Genomic DNA, 16,421 nt, shown 5'->3' with positions numbered 1-16,421 from the left:
ATACCGACTAGAAATTCCCTCACCTCCGAGGCTCCGATCAACTCCACACCATGCCCGATCCCACAGTCTCAGAGCACCGCCGCCGCCGCCGTACCAGAATCCCATCGGAGACGGAGAAAGCGTGGCACATCCTTTCAATTCTGCTCACTCTCCGCCGCCCCGCTGCTCCGGAGGAGTTGGCGAAGCGGTGCCAGTTGTTCGCCGCGACGGCGGACAAGGTACTCAGCCTCTGCTCGATCCCTAATTCTCCGATCACGGAGGAGGAAGGACTGGTCACGGTGACAGTGGCGGCGATTACGGCTTTGGGAGAGTTCGTGCCGGAGTCGATGATGGTTATGGAAATGGATATGTTAAGGAGTTTTTATCCGAACGCCGAGATCAGGAAAAGGAAGGCGGCGGATTTGGAGTATCCGCCGGCGAAAAGGAGACTGCTTTTTCGGAATGAGGATGGTATGAATTGTGTTTTGGTGATTTTAAAGTTTTGGATTCGAGTTATTGTATTGCGAAATTGATTTGTTGGAGTTGGAAATTGTTGCAGGTGAAGCAGATGGAGTGTTGGTTTGTCATCACAATATGATTGAGGTATTGTGTTGATCATTCTATATGTTATAATTTTGAGTTTCTCTATAGTATTGATCATTGTTGGAAAGATTTGTTAGAATGTGATAAAAATTGGGATTGATTCATATGACTTTTTTTGGATGACTCTAGTTTACTTTGTGTGCTGCTAATTTGAGTAGGGAAATTTGAATAATGAGAGAGCTTTGGTCCCTTTACATCTTGACTACAATGCTGAGCTTTCGTGTCTTCAAATGGTAATTTATGAACATGAGGAAGAAGGTGATGCTGGTGTTTGGCCGAGTGCTTTGATGCGTGAGGAGAGCGCTGGATCGTTAGATGCGTGCAATGTACTCGATAATCTGCACAAAGCTGAAGCAGGGATATGCAATAAACAGCCAATTCAAGTTGTTCGAGGTGAGCGATGCTTCTTTGATTTGAATTTACCTCCATCAAGTTCAAATTGGGATGATTTGGCCGGTAGCGAGAGGTTAAAACATGACAAGGACTTTACTGGCACAATTTTCTTACAAGAAGCACAAAGCAACTTAGGTGGCATTCATGAATCTCATTCTTACAAAGCCTCAATGGATCAATTGAAAGATGATGCAGAACCTATTGTCCAAAGTACTGTGAAGGAAGGTTTTGTTGCAGAAGGAGATGGTAAAAAGTTTGTTCTGTCAGAGAAGGTTGATGCATTTGGTGAAGCACCAACACATTGCTTGGATTCTGAAAATACAATGAATGTTAAAGCCTTGGATAAAGACCAGAATATGAAAAAGGCAGAGACAAAGACTGACTTCCTATCAGCTGATTGCGAATCTCCAAAGAAGCAGCCTGGAAACTCATTTGGAAAATTAAAGGGCATGTATACATATTTGCCTTCACGAGAACGATTTCTTGTGGAGTCATTAGAAGATAATGAAGTTGTTAACACTCCCGAACAGCATAATCAAAACAAAAGTGGTCAGAAATCTCTCTCTGTAGAACATAAGTTGAAGAAAAACAACACAAATAGCATGCATCCAAAAGTGGCGGATACTACCTTTATATCTCCTAAGGTAATTGATATTATTCAACTGCTTTTGTGGGGTTCTTGAGTCTGATAGTTTCACTGGAAAAATCTCCTGATGACTTTGTTTGTTGAATTAGTTGGAAAGAACTAAACTACCTCACTTTGATGATTTTATAATAGAGGAAGAAGAAGGTTCAGGTACTCATATTTTAGTGCCTTTGTCATGTTTATTGATGTATGTTCAGAATTTTTTATAGCTGTTCTGCTGTTACTCAATTGTCCAGGTGGTTATGGAACTGTTTACAGGGCTCGGAGGAAGAATGACGGGAAAAGGTTTGCTATAAAATGTAAGCGAATGTATCCTTCATGTTCTATGTTACTTTTGACCATTATAAAAACTTGTATATGATTGTGACTAATATGAAGTAACAGCTTGTAAGATGAAACTCAGTTATAAAAACTAGAACAAGTGTTGTTAGTATTCTAACGAGAAGAATAATCTATCAACTTAAGCGACAGTTTGAAAGCTTGTGAAGTTTCTTTTTGTTGACAATTAGCACTGACACTGTCTATAAGAATAAATTTGCAATGATCGATGCTAAACTTTTGCTTTCTTTTCAGGTCCCCATGTTAAAGCTCATAAACAACATGTTGATAATGAGCGGAAAATGCTTGAGCGTTTTGGGTAAGTATTCAGAAGTTGATCACAGATTATATAATACAGTTTCATTATAAGATGCAAGAGAACTAAGTCCTATTGGAATATAATCAATTTATTGATGCAGGGGTAGGAACTTCATTATAAAGTATGAAGGTTCTTTCAGAAGTGGTGACAGTGAGTGCTTTATTTTGGAACATGTTGAACATGATAGACCTGAGGTACTTATGAAATGCTTTAGTTCAGCTATATTCTTGACATTGCTCAAGCCTCTTTGAGCTAATGGGCCAACTCATTTTGTGCACGTATAAAGAAATTGGATTTGTCAATGGTTGCTAATATTGCTATGCTTTGATGGAAATCAAACCCTTTTAGGAAATGCTTGGCACACCTATCACATTTTTCGAATTTTTGTAGGTCTTATTTTAGTTTCTTCTTAACTGCTAGGTCTTGAAGAAAAAGATTGATCTATTTGAGCTCCAATGGTATGGCTACTGCATGTTTAGAGCCCTAGCATGCTTGCATAAGCAGGTACTATCTTACTGCAGTTGCCATTCGTTTCAATCTCATGTACTCTTTGTAGAGTCCGCTTTAATTTTTAATTTGTGATTCAAGGGTGTGGTGCACAGAGATGTTAAGCCCGGAAACTTTCTCTTTTCTCGGAATCTAAGCAAAGGATACCTGATTGATTTCAACCTTGCCATGGTTAGGATTGTCATCTTGATAGTACTGCCTTTTGCATATGAGATTCTTTTTTCTCATTCTTTAGCTCAAGGTTTGGGTATATTTTAAGGGCTGACTGTGCAATTTCTACTTTTTGTTTCACAGGATTTACAGCAAAAGTATGCAATTAGAAGTAAGTTGGTCTTTAAGTTTGCTATTCTATAGCTATTTACCTGCTTCCTATTTTATTGCGATAGTGGTGAGTCTGGGAAATCAACATCACTAACGTTGATTTCTACTGACTTTCTTTTGACTATTTATTGTGATCCTATTTTATTGCAATAGTGGTGAGTCTGGGAAATCAACATCACTAACGTTGATTTCTACCGACTTTTTCTGACTATTTATAGTCAGAACAAACAAAAGATCATCACTTACTATTCCAATATTGATTTTGTTGGCTGGTGTCCTCTAAAGTCATAACTGTAATGTGCTTGAAACTTTTATATGATAAGTTGTTGGGTTTATGCATTTCTCAGATAAATCAAAATCAAATCGTCACGTGTCCTTTGGTCATGTGCCTCTCCCTCAAGGTAAATCTGCTCTGCCAAACAGAGAAAAGAAGTTTGTGAGAAGTGATATTGTAGCTTCAAAGAAAACAGATGACTCTAATAGGAATGCGGGGAAAAGGGCTCAGGTTGTTCCCTTGACCAACGAACCTAAGATGAGTGTTGGGAATAAATTAAAAAGCCAGCGTGCAGATGGCTCAGGTATAACCTCCACTAAGGATGTGACAGACATGACTCCATCCACAGAAAAGGTGAGGGAACCTCTGCCTTGCCTAGGAAGGAAAGAGTTGATCAGCCTGGCGCAGGATGTGATTCTTAGTCCAAACCATGATGGACTAAAATCTCCTGCTTCCAAAAGGAAAAGGATCGCTGCTACTCCTGGCAAGATCAACAGCAAGATAATTTATACAACTCCAATGTCTCTGCATTTTACTGGTGCAGCTGTTTCTAGTGCTACTTTACTGAAAAGCAAAGGTGTGTAGCGAGATAAACTCTGTTCAAGTAAACTTACTAGTAACTATTTTACTAATTGCTTCAGTTGTCGTAGGGGATGGGAAACATAAGAGAGAAGGTCCATGTGCTGGAACCAAGGGATTCCGTGCTCCAGAGGTCAGTTTTGCTTCCTTATTTCTCAGTCTCGGGGTTATGATATGCACTACCTAAAGCTTCATTCTATTGTTGATATTGGTACCAGTTTCATCCTTGTGTTCTGTATGGCATCAACGTTATGAGTTTTCTTTTCTGGATCAACCTGATAAGATCCCAAACATTGTTTAGAAAGAGCAAATTAGTCAATGTCCAAATTAGACTTTCCATATGTATATACAAAACATAGGTGAACCCAAATGTTTCATATTACGGGAAGATCTGGATCTACACAATTACATATTGAAGGTTCAGAGGTGATAATTAGCTAAGCAGCTTTAGTTATAGCCGAACTAACATCACTATATATACAGTAATTGCTTTGATATTACCTAATGAAATGACTCAGACCTTTGCCTACATGTTATTATGTTACTCTGACACTTGATTTTACTATTTTACAGGTCTTGTTCAGATCTCTGCATCAAGGCCCTAAGGTCGATGTCTGGTCAGCTGGAGTTACCCTGCTTTACCTGATGATAGGAAGAACTCCTTTCACTGGAGACCCTGAACAGTACAATCCCTGTCTTTATACGTTTATATTAGCATAATTCATTAACAATTTTTTGGTTGTTGCCAAAGTTATTCCTAATTATGTATATTAATATATCTCGATCATGACAGGAATATAAAAGATATTGCAAAGTTAAAGGGCAGTGAAGACTTGTGGGAAGTGGCCAAGCTACATGACCGTGAATCTTCATTTCCAGTGGTATATTATTAGTTCTTTATTTGATCTCATATTCAGTTTAGCAGAAACATGCGTTGCCTTTGACCCTTGTTGTGAGATTAAAATACGGGTATATACTAGTTGAAGTTTTAGCTGCACTAGTAGCTGCATTTGGGTTAATAATTGCTGATTATTCCAGGAGTTATTCGATGTCAAATCCTTGCCGTCAATGAAACTACAAAATTGGTGCAAGGCTCACACGAGGAGATCTGAGTTTTTCAATGTCATTCCAAGATCGTTATTTGATCTTGTTGACAAGTGCTTGACAGTGAATCCGAGGCTAAGGATCAGTGCAGATGAAGCTCTCAGTCATGAATTCTTTGCCCTATGCCACGAGAGCTTGAGGAAGCACAGGATGTCCAGGCGGGACAGTATGGGCACTCAGAATGTTCTTGTATAAAGTAGAGTAATATGACTAAAATTTACTTCAGCCAGAATCCCAGATGCAAAATCTCACCAGATTTTTGGCTTTAAAATTGCCAGTTTTGTAAAGGAAACTAACCAATGTGATGCAGGTATAAAGAAAATCCCTGACTTTTGAAAACTTCGTTAGAATTTTAAGCAGTACAGGAGTAACCAAAATCCATGTCAGTATTTTGCCCAATGAATGCATTCTAGTGTTCTGCAAGAGTACAAGTCTTGCCATCATTTCTCCATTTTAGTCGTAATGTTTTGGCTTCTGTAAATTTTGGTATGTAAATTCCTTAGTCATTTCTTAATCTGGAGGTAATATACAAGCAAATTCTCTTAGAAGCTGAAAATATACAAACAAGGAACAAAAACTAAAACTGTTTCAAAGGAAAATTTACTCAGGCAGGGGATCCGGCCACCTTCTTTTGACCTCTGACTTCGATCGAATGTCCTTGAGTTTCCCATCTACACCATAATCCCTCTCCATAACAAGGTTGATCCCTTCATCTGAGTACCACCCAACTCCAATACAAAGGATGCCATCTTTATTTACATCAACATATGCAGTGACACCGCCTGGAAGCCAAAGCATAGTCGCATCTTGCATGTCTAGCATCTCTTCCTCACCAAAGTGAGCTGCATTCCCAGGCAAGCTCCTATTCTTTAGAGCTTCTGTGCAAAGGTAGACATAAGGAACAGTATTCTCTTGCTCCAACACCGTCTCGTCCATCTCCTCACCATATATTGGCGTAGCACTAACCTCAAACACCTTCCATGACCCAGCCAGCTCTGATGACTGAGTTCGTTTCCGCTGAGAAAATGGTTTCAAATCAAGCTCCGAATCACTGTTTGGTGTATGATAGACATGGAATTAGTTCTTCAATTATAAACAGAAGGAACAAAATAAATTTACTAGAAATCTGAAAAGTAAAGAAGACCAAGTTATTAGAAACAAGATACCCTTGGTCCAGAAGATTGACAGGGCTAACCCACTGTTCCTCATACACAGCAACTCTCATTATCTGAATGTTTGAACCACCATTGCTGAACTCTATGGTATGCACAATTCGAAGTCTCTTGTGGCAACCTTTAACCAAGCACTAGAGAAAGCATGCTTAAGATAATTGAACAACTTACTTTAAAATGAGAAAATTAGGAATTAAATATGTATCCACCTTTCTTTTTCTCATAGCGTTTAACAGAAGCCAAAATGTTGAATTTCAACCAATTAAGCAGGTACAACACCATTTTTCTATCGGATCTTATGATCTTGTATTGGGTTTTTGTAGCAAAAACAAAACAACTAGTGTACAGAAGAAAATGGTGTCATTGCCCCTGTTCACTGGCACATTTGAGTAAATATATGTGCTTGCACATATTATTACACACATATAGAAGGAATTCAACAATCTTGATCTACATGAAACTTTGTAAATATTAAGTGTGTCATGGCATGCCAATCTTTACCTGTTCAAATTTGAAAGTTGGTGAAAGGTAATAGTTAGAGTCATCATCTTCACCAACTGGGATATCGACAGGACCCCTAGAATAAGATCCATCCTGTATATTACACATCAGAACAACCCATTAGTATTCCCAGAACTATAAAATTTTGTTCATCAGAAACTGTAACTGGATGATTTATGAAAAGAACCCATCGACTAACAGCAAATCTGAAATACTATGGATAGTTAGATATGATATTAAAAGCTCCAATGCTATCTCTTGTAGATAATTAAGATTCCTCTATATATATATAAAAAGAATAAAAAAAAAAGACAATAATAAAGATTCGTATTTCTTTTAGTACTCATCAAATAAAGTCAAGATAGTATTTCCATGCTCGCAGCAATGAGGTCCAAAAGTCTGAAACATTTAGAAAATAAGATGACTTGTTTGTAACGTAGTCTTGTGCATCAACTGATTACTGAATGATCAAAGAAGAGGGAAGGGAATCAAGCATACCTCGAAGAAAACAAGACCAGGTTCTTTGCCCATGACATCTTCTTCCATCACGTCACTTCTGTCAAAGTTAAAGTCCTCATATTGAGGCAACACATGATTTCTTCCGGTTTGATTAGTATTGTTTTTCTCACCATAAGGATTTAAAGTCACCCAATTAATATTCCTTTGGATATGAGATGCTGGCCCTCCAGAAGAAGATGGCACAGCCTCAATGCGAGAAAGAGTATAGCAATCATAAAGTTGTTCATCCCTGCTTCCAAAATCAATTGGCTCCATTTCTGCAGTGATGGGTGAAAAAACTGCTCCAACACCCTTCCATATCCCACTGATACTACTAGAAAATGTATTCCATGAGGGTCTTATCACAGGTTCCTGCATAATTTGCAGAACAATTTCACATGAGGGTCTTATTGGATTGATGCAATATGTTCCGAAAGCATTCCAACAATTTTTCACTTTCACTTACTGTTGAAGGAAAACTTCAAAACAAAATATTCAGAGAACTTTGAAGAAACCTCAGTCAGTATAGAGAACTCCCAAGAGCCACAAAAAAGTACTTTAATTGAGGTCTAGCCTAATTTTTATTTGACAGATCAATGTCTTCGAATATGGAGCCCTCTCCACTATTTTCAACTTTAAATACAACATCTAGTTCATTCACAAAATGCTCAAAAAAACACATAAAAGCACCTCACTACGAAAAGCAATTCCCACCAACACCAGCTCCTAGGACAATGAAAGCATTGAAAACCCGAATTCCATATCACCTATTTTTCAATCAAGGTAACAAATCTTAACACCAACTAATTACTTTTGAAGTCTCAATTTCTATCTCTCTCTCTCTCAATTCTCACCCTCACAATACTATGTTGCAAAAAGTACCAGACTATCCTATCCGATACAAGGTAATGTAAACCACAGATTGTTTTTTCTCTTCTGTTCCCCCATTTTCCCAAAACTACTCCAATCACCCAATGCCAATAGGAAAACACAAACCAAAACCAAGAATACTCCTTTTCAGAAAAAGCCTTGTAATTTCTACAAATAGCCTACTGTAATATACTCATCCCCATTCCTACTTCTGCCATTAACCCATTAAACCCAAACTCAAACTCTAAAACCCATTAAACTTAAAAGGTGACTACCTGAGTTTGAAGAACAGTCTCAACCTCCATTAACATAGCACCAGAGACCAACACACCTCTGCCACCACCATCTCTGCTTCTCTTCCCCTTCACAACTGTCCTCTTCCCTCTTCTCCTTGTGGGCTTCGCTTTCTCCTGAGCAGCGAGCTCGTTGTCCACGCTCCACACATTACCCGGCTTGCCCTTGACCTTGATCGACCCACCCTCCTTGGCTTTGCCTTGCTTCTTTTGGCACTGGGCGGCGAGGTTGCGAGGGTGTTTTGGGAAAGAGGAAGTGGGGAAGGAGAGTGAGGTGAGGAGGTTTTGGGAGGGGGAGAGTGAGTGGTTGAAGCCCAGGTGGCGGTGGGCGGTGGTGGAGACGCGGAGGGACGGTGAGGACATTTTGGGGATTTTGTTTTTCTGTTATTCAGGGGGAATGGGGCGAGAAGACGGAGATGAATGAATTTGAGGTTTTGGGTTGGGCCTTATCTACTGCTTCATTTTGTGACAACCCGAAGCATTTCCAATTTTCGTATCTTAATTCAACAATAATCACCCCTAATATTAAGTCATAGCAGAGACTGAGTATCAGGTTGGCCTAATTACAGTACGTTCACGCTCATAATCAGAGATGCGTCATAACATACTAGTTGATCAGGTTAATTCAAGCCTACAATAAGCTATTTATGGTACACAATTCTTTTATTAATTCTCGAACGATCAATGCTTAACAAATGTATAACAAAACAAAAATGATTACAGTAACATCACACATTAACTCCAACGTCTCTCTGATATCGTATAAGGTTAATTTACATATAGTATAGGTCCATCAATCTCTTTCGGCGTAGATTGGGGACCCGAGCTTAATACTCCATTAGACAAATGTCTTTGTTCATTAGCTAAACGCCTAAACTAGAACCGAGTCATGTGCTTGAATATCATAAACGGACCGCTGCTATTGCTTTTTAGAAAATCAGACATGCTGATTAGAATCATTAGAAGGGTGTGTTACTTTCAAATTAGACAAGACCAAAGAAAATTAAATAAGCAATAGATAGACAAACAGATCATATAAATTTGGTTTTCTTGTTGGTCCACTCTACCTTTAAACATAGTGGCATATGGCTAATGGTTATGGCTCCATCATTACCGTGCTTTAAGCTTTTAACTTAGAGACTTTGTAAAATGATGCATTCATAACTTGATCAGGGCCCTCTTATTTAGAGATTTTTATTATGACTTATATATTTTTATCACATTTTTCAATCTTAACCGTTCAGTTTTTAAGTCCTAATATGTATATGGGTAATGCTAGAGGGTCTTAACATGCCATGTCACATAGACACATCATCAATTTGATAAATTAATTATGTCATATCATTCTTAGGTAAAAATACAATCTTAACCCTAACAATTAGTGGTTGTTACATAGTAATATGGAATACTTTCTTACCCTCTTAATATGGATGCGTATATACCAAATTTGATTAATATATTAATAATGACTAAGTTAATAGTCATACCCAAGTAGGCTTTTCTACCATAAATTAATTTCGTAAATTTATTAAAATTTTCTTCAATCTTTGTGAATCTAAATTTAATTATAGACTTTTAACTTATCAATTTAATATTTTATTTTTGCGGGTAAAATTTTTAATGTCTATATATAAGCCATATTCTGTATCGAATATTAGAAATAAAATAACAAATCTATTAAATGTTTATCGAATTAATTTCTTTTGAATGAATTGCACATATATATATATATAAACTTTATTTTTGACGAAATATATATATTATTTATATATAGTAAAAAAAAAATCTTTGACGAAATTGTTTTTTCTTGGACAAATTATATATGTAATATATATATATATTCATAAGAATTTGCATTTTTGTTTTGAAAAAATATATATATATATATGTATTTTCACATTATATTCTTTAATCTAAACATGATAGTGAAGACAAAGATAAGAGAAAAAAAGGCTATAAATATATATATTTTTAATATAAAAGATAACATAATCTAGAGTAATTGGATTTGAAAGGATAAGATTGTATTTTTGCTTAAGAATGATATAACAAAATCTTTTTAATTGGTGAGGTGTCTAGATGACTATGTCACCTAGGATTAAAGCCAAAATTTTTAGACCTTATTAAGACCAATAATCATTTTCCTATGTATATCACTTTTGTAAAATTTTATCCAAATTCATAATCGATAAGATGCTCAAAACTGCGATTTGCATGAACAGTTCAGGTTTGGCAGATTTGATCCGTCCATGATTTAAGCTAGTTCGAGACCTTAACAATCACTAATATAGCTGAAATTTTCTAAAAATGATATACTCATATAGATCTATAGAGTGAACGGTGGAGATGTAAAAATATGATCGAAAAGTTGATGTAAAACCCCATCCCTCATACAAGTCACAGTAAAGGATTCCTTAGTGGAAGGGCCATACATAACTGATATCACTTATAAAAAGTCAGTTTACAAAATACTCATATGTTTTGATTTTCTGCTATTTATTCTCATAAATAAACATAAGCTTTTCTAAAAGTACAACTGCACTAAACACACTATACATGCTCAAGTCATGGGTGGTTAGTTACAGAGTGAGGAGCGTGATTGTTTTGTGATGAAACTCTGGTCGCCCCAACTAAATCAAGAATGGTACTACTTAAGTAATCTATTAGTAAATATTTCTTTACAGCATACAACCTAACAACATTAACTTGTTATTGAGCAATTTCTTCTTTTTCTTCAAAAGAAACTTGATATTGAGCAAGGTTTAGAAATATGTTTATGGATTAAATCAATGTGGTACATGACTTTGGAGTTTGGATTACAAATATTCAAAATTCTAAAATTAGTACATATATTCCTTTACGTGAAGAGCTAAAGTTTTTGCCCATAAATAAAAGTATATATTCTATCCATGTCTCCTATCTAGGAGAGAAAAGCATTGGCCTAAAGGTCACAATACCAGAAACGTAGGCAATGAAGTTCTTAAGCAATAACATGTGCTAATGCTACTACATAATTTCATTTCAGAAAAGTCATTGTGCCCACTAAGCTCAAAGATGTCTGTGACATATATTGTGATCTCAATGATCTCTTCCATGACCTAACAGTGTTTGGCCAGTAACCTGCAAACTAGTCCACAAAACCTTTCAATAACTGGAGCAAGATCTCAAATGCTACCTATAATCAACACCCATCCAATCACTTCAGTTGCATATTGATTTGATGCTAATGCTACCTGAAAAAGGAAAACACTTTTCTCTTACTTTTACTCCATGCCATGAGGACCTCTAGCTCCTCCTCTTTCTTTTGTTATAAGATTTGAACTAGTTATCTCCCACTAATTGGTATCATGAGAAGTTGAGAACTCATTTCCCATGGCTCTAGTCTCTAGATAACATTTGAATTGCTCTCCATGTTAAGGGTTATGTATTTTAAGAATATAGGATATTCAACAATTTATTTTGGACATAATATATAATTTTTGTCAATCAAAATGATGGACTATAATTTTAATTGTTCTCCCTGTATAGATGGAATAAGAGTGGTCCATGGAGCTCTCGCTTGGCGATTTTCCAAGCCCTAGCTTTGCCGCCATGGCTACTTCGCCGGCGTGACCCGCTTCTTTTTGTCCTCAAGTTGGTTTGGGGTGTCTCAACATGGCTGATTCACCACCAATTTGCCCGTGGTCTTTTTTGGAAGAGAACACAGTCCCTGCTCCAAAGTCGTTTGCATCTGCAGTGACCCAACCTGCAATTCCCATCTCTAATTTGCCTTTACCTGTGATCAACAGGGGCGGATCTAGGCTTCCTGGCCTGGGACTCAAGTCCCACTCAAATTGTTTGGGCAAAGAATTACTACATGTAGTTAGCTTATAAAATAAATATTATATATATTGAATGTTATGTCCAGGCAGTTCAGCCTAGGTATCACTCATTAAAAGATATATCTCTACAAGTTCTTCACTCTTCCGTGAGTTCCATCCCACCCAATCAATCATTTTCATTATCTCAGTTTGTTACCACATAATTACTCTTCATCTTAATTGTATGCGAGTATTTATTATTGTTTGATTATAATTAACTAAATTAAGATTGGGGGAAAATAAAATCAACGTTGATAATTGGTTAGTTGGTTGACGGATTTCTATGAAAGAACATGTTATTGATTTCTATATATAGTTAGTCGAGCTGGGTTTTACATTGACATATTTTGTATTGCATTTAATGTGTTTATTTAGCCTCTTGTGTGTTACATCTAAAGAGTTTTATAAATCTTGTTAATGTATTTGAGGGTAGAGGCTCACTACATTCCTCATGTCTAGGTATATTTTTCATTTCAATATCTAAATTGCTCACGCACTGTCGAGGTTTTTTTTTTTTTTTTTCTTTGTGGTGGAAAGTCTAAGTCCCACCCGGTTTCCATTTCTGGATCCGCCCCTGGTGATCAAGGATGGCAAAACTACAATCAAAATCTCTGAGGATGGCTATCAACGTGGTTTGCTTAATTGCCCCTTAAGTACTATCTTTTTTATTTAATAAAATTTTTTGTTTTGACCAAAAAAAAAAAAAAAAAAGAACTATACATTTATGTCGTTTCTTACTGAGAATTCAGGAGGCTGGTTACCCTTTTGCTTCATGCGGCCGGTTTATGGCATGGCAATTCATAGTTTTAGAGGCTCGTTTTTAATAAGTGAGCTTGTAATGTCTAAATGAGTATGTAAATGGTGTGATTTGATTCAACCACCAAAAAGTATATATAATTTTGATGGTAACACCCATTAAAATTTGGGATTAGCAATTTCATATGATGAGAATGATGTAAGATTCTGGACAAACTCATATATAATTTTGTTTTGAATCAGAATTATTCATTGGATTCAGCAGATCTGCATGCATGAGCTTTAAATATTCATTCTTAATATAGACAAGTTATGGTACTAGGATGTATATCCCATTTTTATTTTACATACTTGAACAAAAATTACAATGTTATGAATCAAATTACAACATTAAGAACAAATTTACCAAATTTATTTACACTATTTACATAAAATTCAACGAAATTCAACAAAATTACAACTATGAGAACGATTTGCTCAAAAAGTTGTAAAATGATTGTACATTTTGTAAGTACAATTATTAGAACAAGATTACAAACAATACGACTCAACATTACTACTTTGTCTATAAATATGTTGTCACATTTATAAATGTAGGTATCACGTACGGATAGGTACCATAGAATTTCCCATTGTTTCCATTCAAAAAGTTTGGTCTCTGTCTTTCGGTTAATCATCAAAACATTGCAAACAGCACCACCAGGTGGTGTGGCATATCATTCTCCAAAACCTTGGTTAAACAAACATATTCTACTTAGAAATGATTAGCTTTCTAATTTATTTAGTTCCATTGCTCTTATTTATTGACTATAGTCTTTGGTAGTTCCGTGTATACTTTAAAATTGAAGCAGTTCGAATTAGGCGCAGGCAGTGCGTGCAACTTATTTGCTGTGGTAAACTAGTTGTGCTATTTGTGAATTGAATCAATTGATATTTTATTTTCATATGATGATGATCATTCATGGCTTCTAAATGGAAGTGAAATTCACGGTCCAAATATGTATGTAGCTTTTAAATTTTTGTTTCCTTATCTTTTATGATAATGTTGATTCTTCGCAAGATTATGATGTAAGATAACAATCCACTTTAAACATATTCGGTTTAAATGGTCAGCGTTCTATCCCATTATTTTTATGATTGTGACAATACTTCTAAGTCGGACCATGGCTTCTCTAATGTCCATTTCTATATGCTTCCGTTTGTTGGTATAGAGTTTGCTTTCGATAGAGTTGTAGTTTCATGAGGATATATTTTTCTTTGTTAGCGGCTATATATGTGGATATATTTTTCTTCCTTCATCACTAAAACAATAAAATTAAGATGAGAAATTTTAAATACACACCCCTAATTTGTTAATACTGACACGACCCACCCCGAATTTCACCCTGAAACCCAGAGTAAGTCGTGCGGGGACCACCTCCAAGAAAAATTTACCGAAAAGATTGGTAAAACCTCCCTTGAAAATGGACAACCCTAACCCGAAAAATCTCCAATTCACACACTTACTACAGCACTTCCAAAAATATCACACAATTATCCAGCTAAATAAAAGCAAATATTATTCTTCAGCAATTCTAAACATAAAGTTAACCGACCGAGCACACCACCGGAATAATATACAATAATCCCAAAGTATTCAGAGCTACTAGACACTAGCGGAAGCAAGAAAACACTAGTAGGTTAAACAGGTAACCTACTGATGAAAACTGACGGAAAAGCGGGTAACTATGCCTCGTCTCCTACTAGGTCCAACCTGAACTCTGCAGACTGGGCAATTTAAAACGAATGGCCCAAGGGAAAACATGTGGAACAGTTAGAGTGAGTGGACAAAAATAAATTAAATAAAAATATTTCTTTATGCTTCCCTAATTTAATTTCCAAATAAAATAATATTGCATGCAATCGCTCAAAAGCGCTCAACTCAAAAACTGGCAACTTCACGACCAGCACCGACTAGTCTCTAAAACTTAATAAAATACAGCCTCTCAGGCTAAATTATATATAAACATATATAAGTGTATGTATTTACACTCGTCAGACTCCTTGTATGAATTCTAAGAACAAATTAGAAAAATAGAAATTCATACAAGGCTACTACGCTTGCGTCTAATGCTCACGTCACACCATAATAGAATTGTACCTCAGTATGGCGGAAAAAGCACGAGTGTATATACGTGTGGACTCCCTATATGAAAACCTAAACAAACCAAATAAAAAATAGTTTTCATATAGGGCTACTACGCTTGTGTCTAACACTCACGTCACACTATAATGGTATTTTACCTCATTATGGCGGATCAACACGTATGGCTAGCTAGCATTTACATATACATACTATCATCATAAACATCCAATAAACATATCCACCGAAAATCTCATTTTCGGGATCTCTCCAAAGGAGGAAAATTGCCAATTATCCGAAAAATCATAAATCTCAGGTGAAGAATATCTGATCAACAACATAATGCATCGCATGCTTTCAAATTAAAAACAAAGTCCACTCACAAATTAGGCCTAAGCCTGATAACGCTCCGAGGCTTCCTCTGCTTGGGCCTCCTCTTGTCCTGTTCCAAATATATAATTAATTTCCCACCAAAAAACCAATATTTAAACAAAATGGGCAAAATTAAACGTGAGCCTCCCACACACTCATCGTTGCCCAAATTCGCCATTCTTAACTCAATACGGCTCAAACTTCGCCGAACATACCGGCAGCCGTAACAACAACTTCCCACAGAATACGACTTAAATCCTACGGCCGGATTCTACATCAATTAATCGCCAAAAATACTAAACTTCGGAAAATCACAAACCTATCCAAAACTCATCCAAAATTCCATAACTCACTTCAATAAACTCCCCTTAATATTCCACATTTAAAAACATAAAAATCTCCCAACCGGCGGCGGCCGGAGGCCAATTCCGGCGACCTCCAAAACCTATGAAATTTTGATAGAATAATCTCCTCATCATGCTCTACAACTTTCCTGACCAGCACAAACCCAAAATCCAAGCCTAACTAGGGCAATCGAACACAAACACCTAAAAGCCCTATAAATTTCAACTCCACATTTCTCCTTACCTAGCTCAAGAGAGGGAGAGTCCTTTTAGGGCAAGGCTGCTGGGTTGGAGGGCTACAAAACCGTACCAAGCTTGCCCGGATTGGTGGCCGGAGGAGGGAGTTCCGGCGAAATGCTTCCGGCGTCTCCGGCGGGAGTTTCTCCTCTTCCGGCGGGTTAGAGGCTCGGGGCCTAGGCCGGGGAGGGAGAGGAGGTGGCGGGGCTCCAAACTGGGCTGGAGGCGGCGACAGTTGGTGGCCGGACGGCGGCAGGAGGACGGCCGGACGAACGGGCAACGGGAGGAAGAAAATACAGGGAGAGAGAGAGAGAGAACCGCGTAGAAAAGAGAGAGAAGAGAAAATGGGTTTG

The 16,421-nt window shown here is 37.0% G+C and overlaps 2 protein-coding genes across 2 annotated transcripts; one reads left to right on the top strand and one right to left on the bottom strand.

Annotated features, from left to right (window-relative positions):
* Positions 1-50: 50 nt before the first annotated feature.
* Positions 51-5,238, top strand: LOC101312295. The gene is made up of 15 exons (XM_004308443.1): positions 51-450; positions 539-582; positions 741-1,619; positions 1,711-1,771; positions 1,858-1,920; positions 2,195-2,258; positions 2,359-2,452; positions 2,679-2,762; positions 2,847-2,936; positions 3,060-3,087; positions 3,434-3,937; positions 4,011-4,072; positions 4,513-4,622; positions 4,733-4,820; positions 4,978-5,238. The coding sequence occupies exons 1-15, from the start codon at positions 51-53 to the stop codon at positions 5,236-5,238; spliced, it is 2,832 nt and encodes a 943-aa protein (XP_004308491.1).
* Positions 5,239-5,643: 405 nt separating this feature from the next.
* Positions 5,644-8,994, bottom strand: LOC101312007. The gene is made up of 5 exons (XM_004308442.1): positions 8,360-8,994; positions 7,215-7,586; positions 6,717-6,809; positions 6,210-6,349; positions 5,644-6,094 (listed from the first exon to the last, which is right to left on the bottom strand). The coding sequence occupies exons 1-5, from the start codon at positions 8,738-8,740 to the stop codon at positions 5,644-5,646; spliced, it is 1,437 nt and encodes a 478-aa protein (XP_004308490.1). The 5' UTR covers positions 8,741-8,994.
* Between the last annotated feature and the right edge of the window lie 7,427 nt (positions 8,995-16,421).

The sequence above is a fragment of the Fragaria vesca genome, linkage group LG7 (assembly GCF_000184155.1).
Source record: "Fragaria vesca subsp. vesca linkage group LG7, FraVesHawaii_1.0, whole genome shotgun sequence".
NCBI lineage: Eukaryota > Viridiplantae > Streptophyta > Magnoliopsida > Rosales > Rosaceae > Fragaria > Fragaria vesca.
Note: the sequence above shows the minus strand (reverse complement) of the source record. Positions and strands in the feature narration are given on the sequence as shown.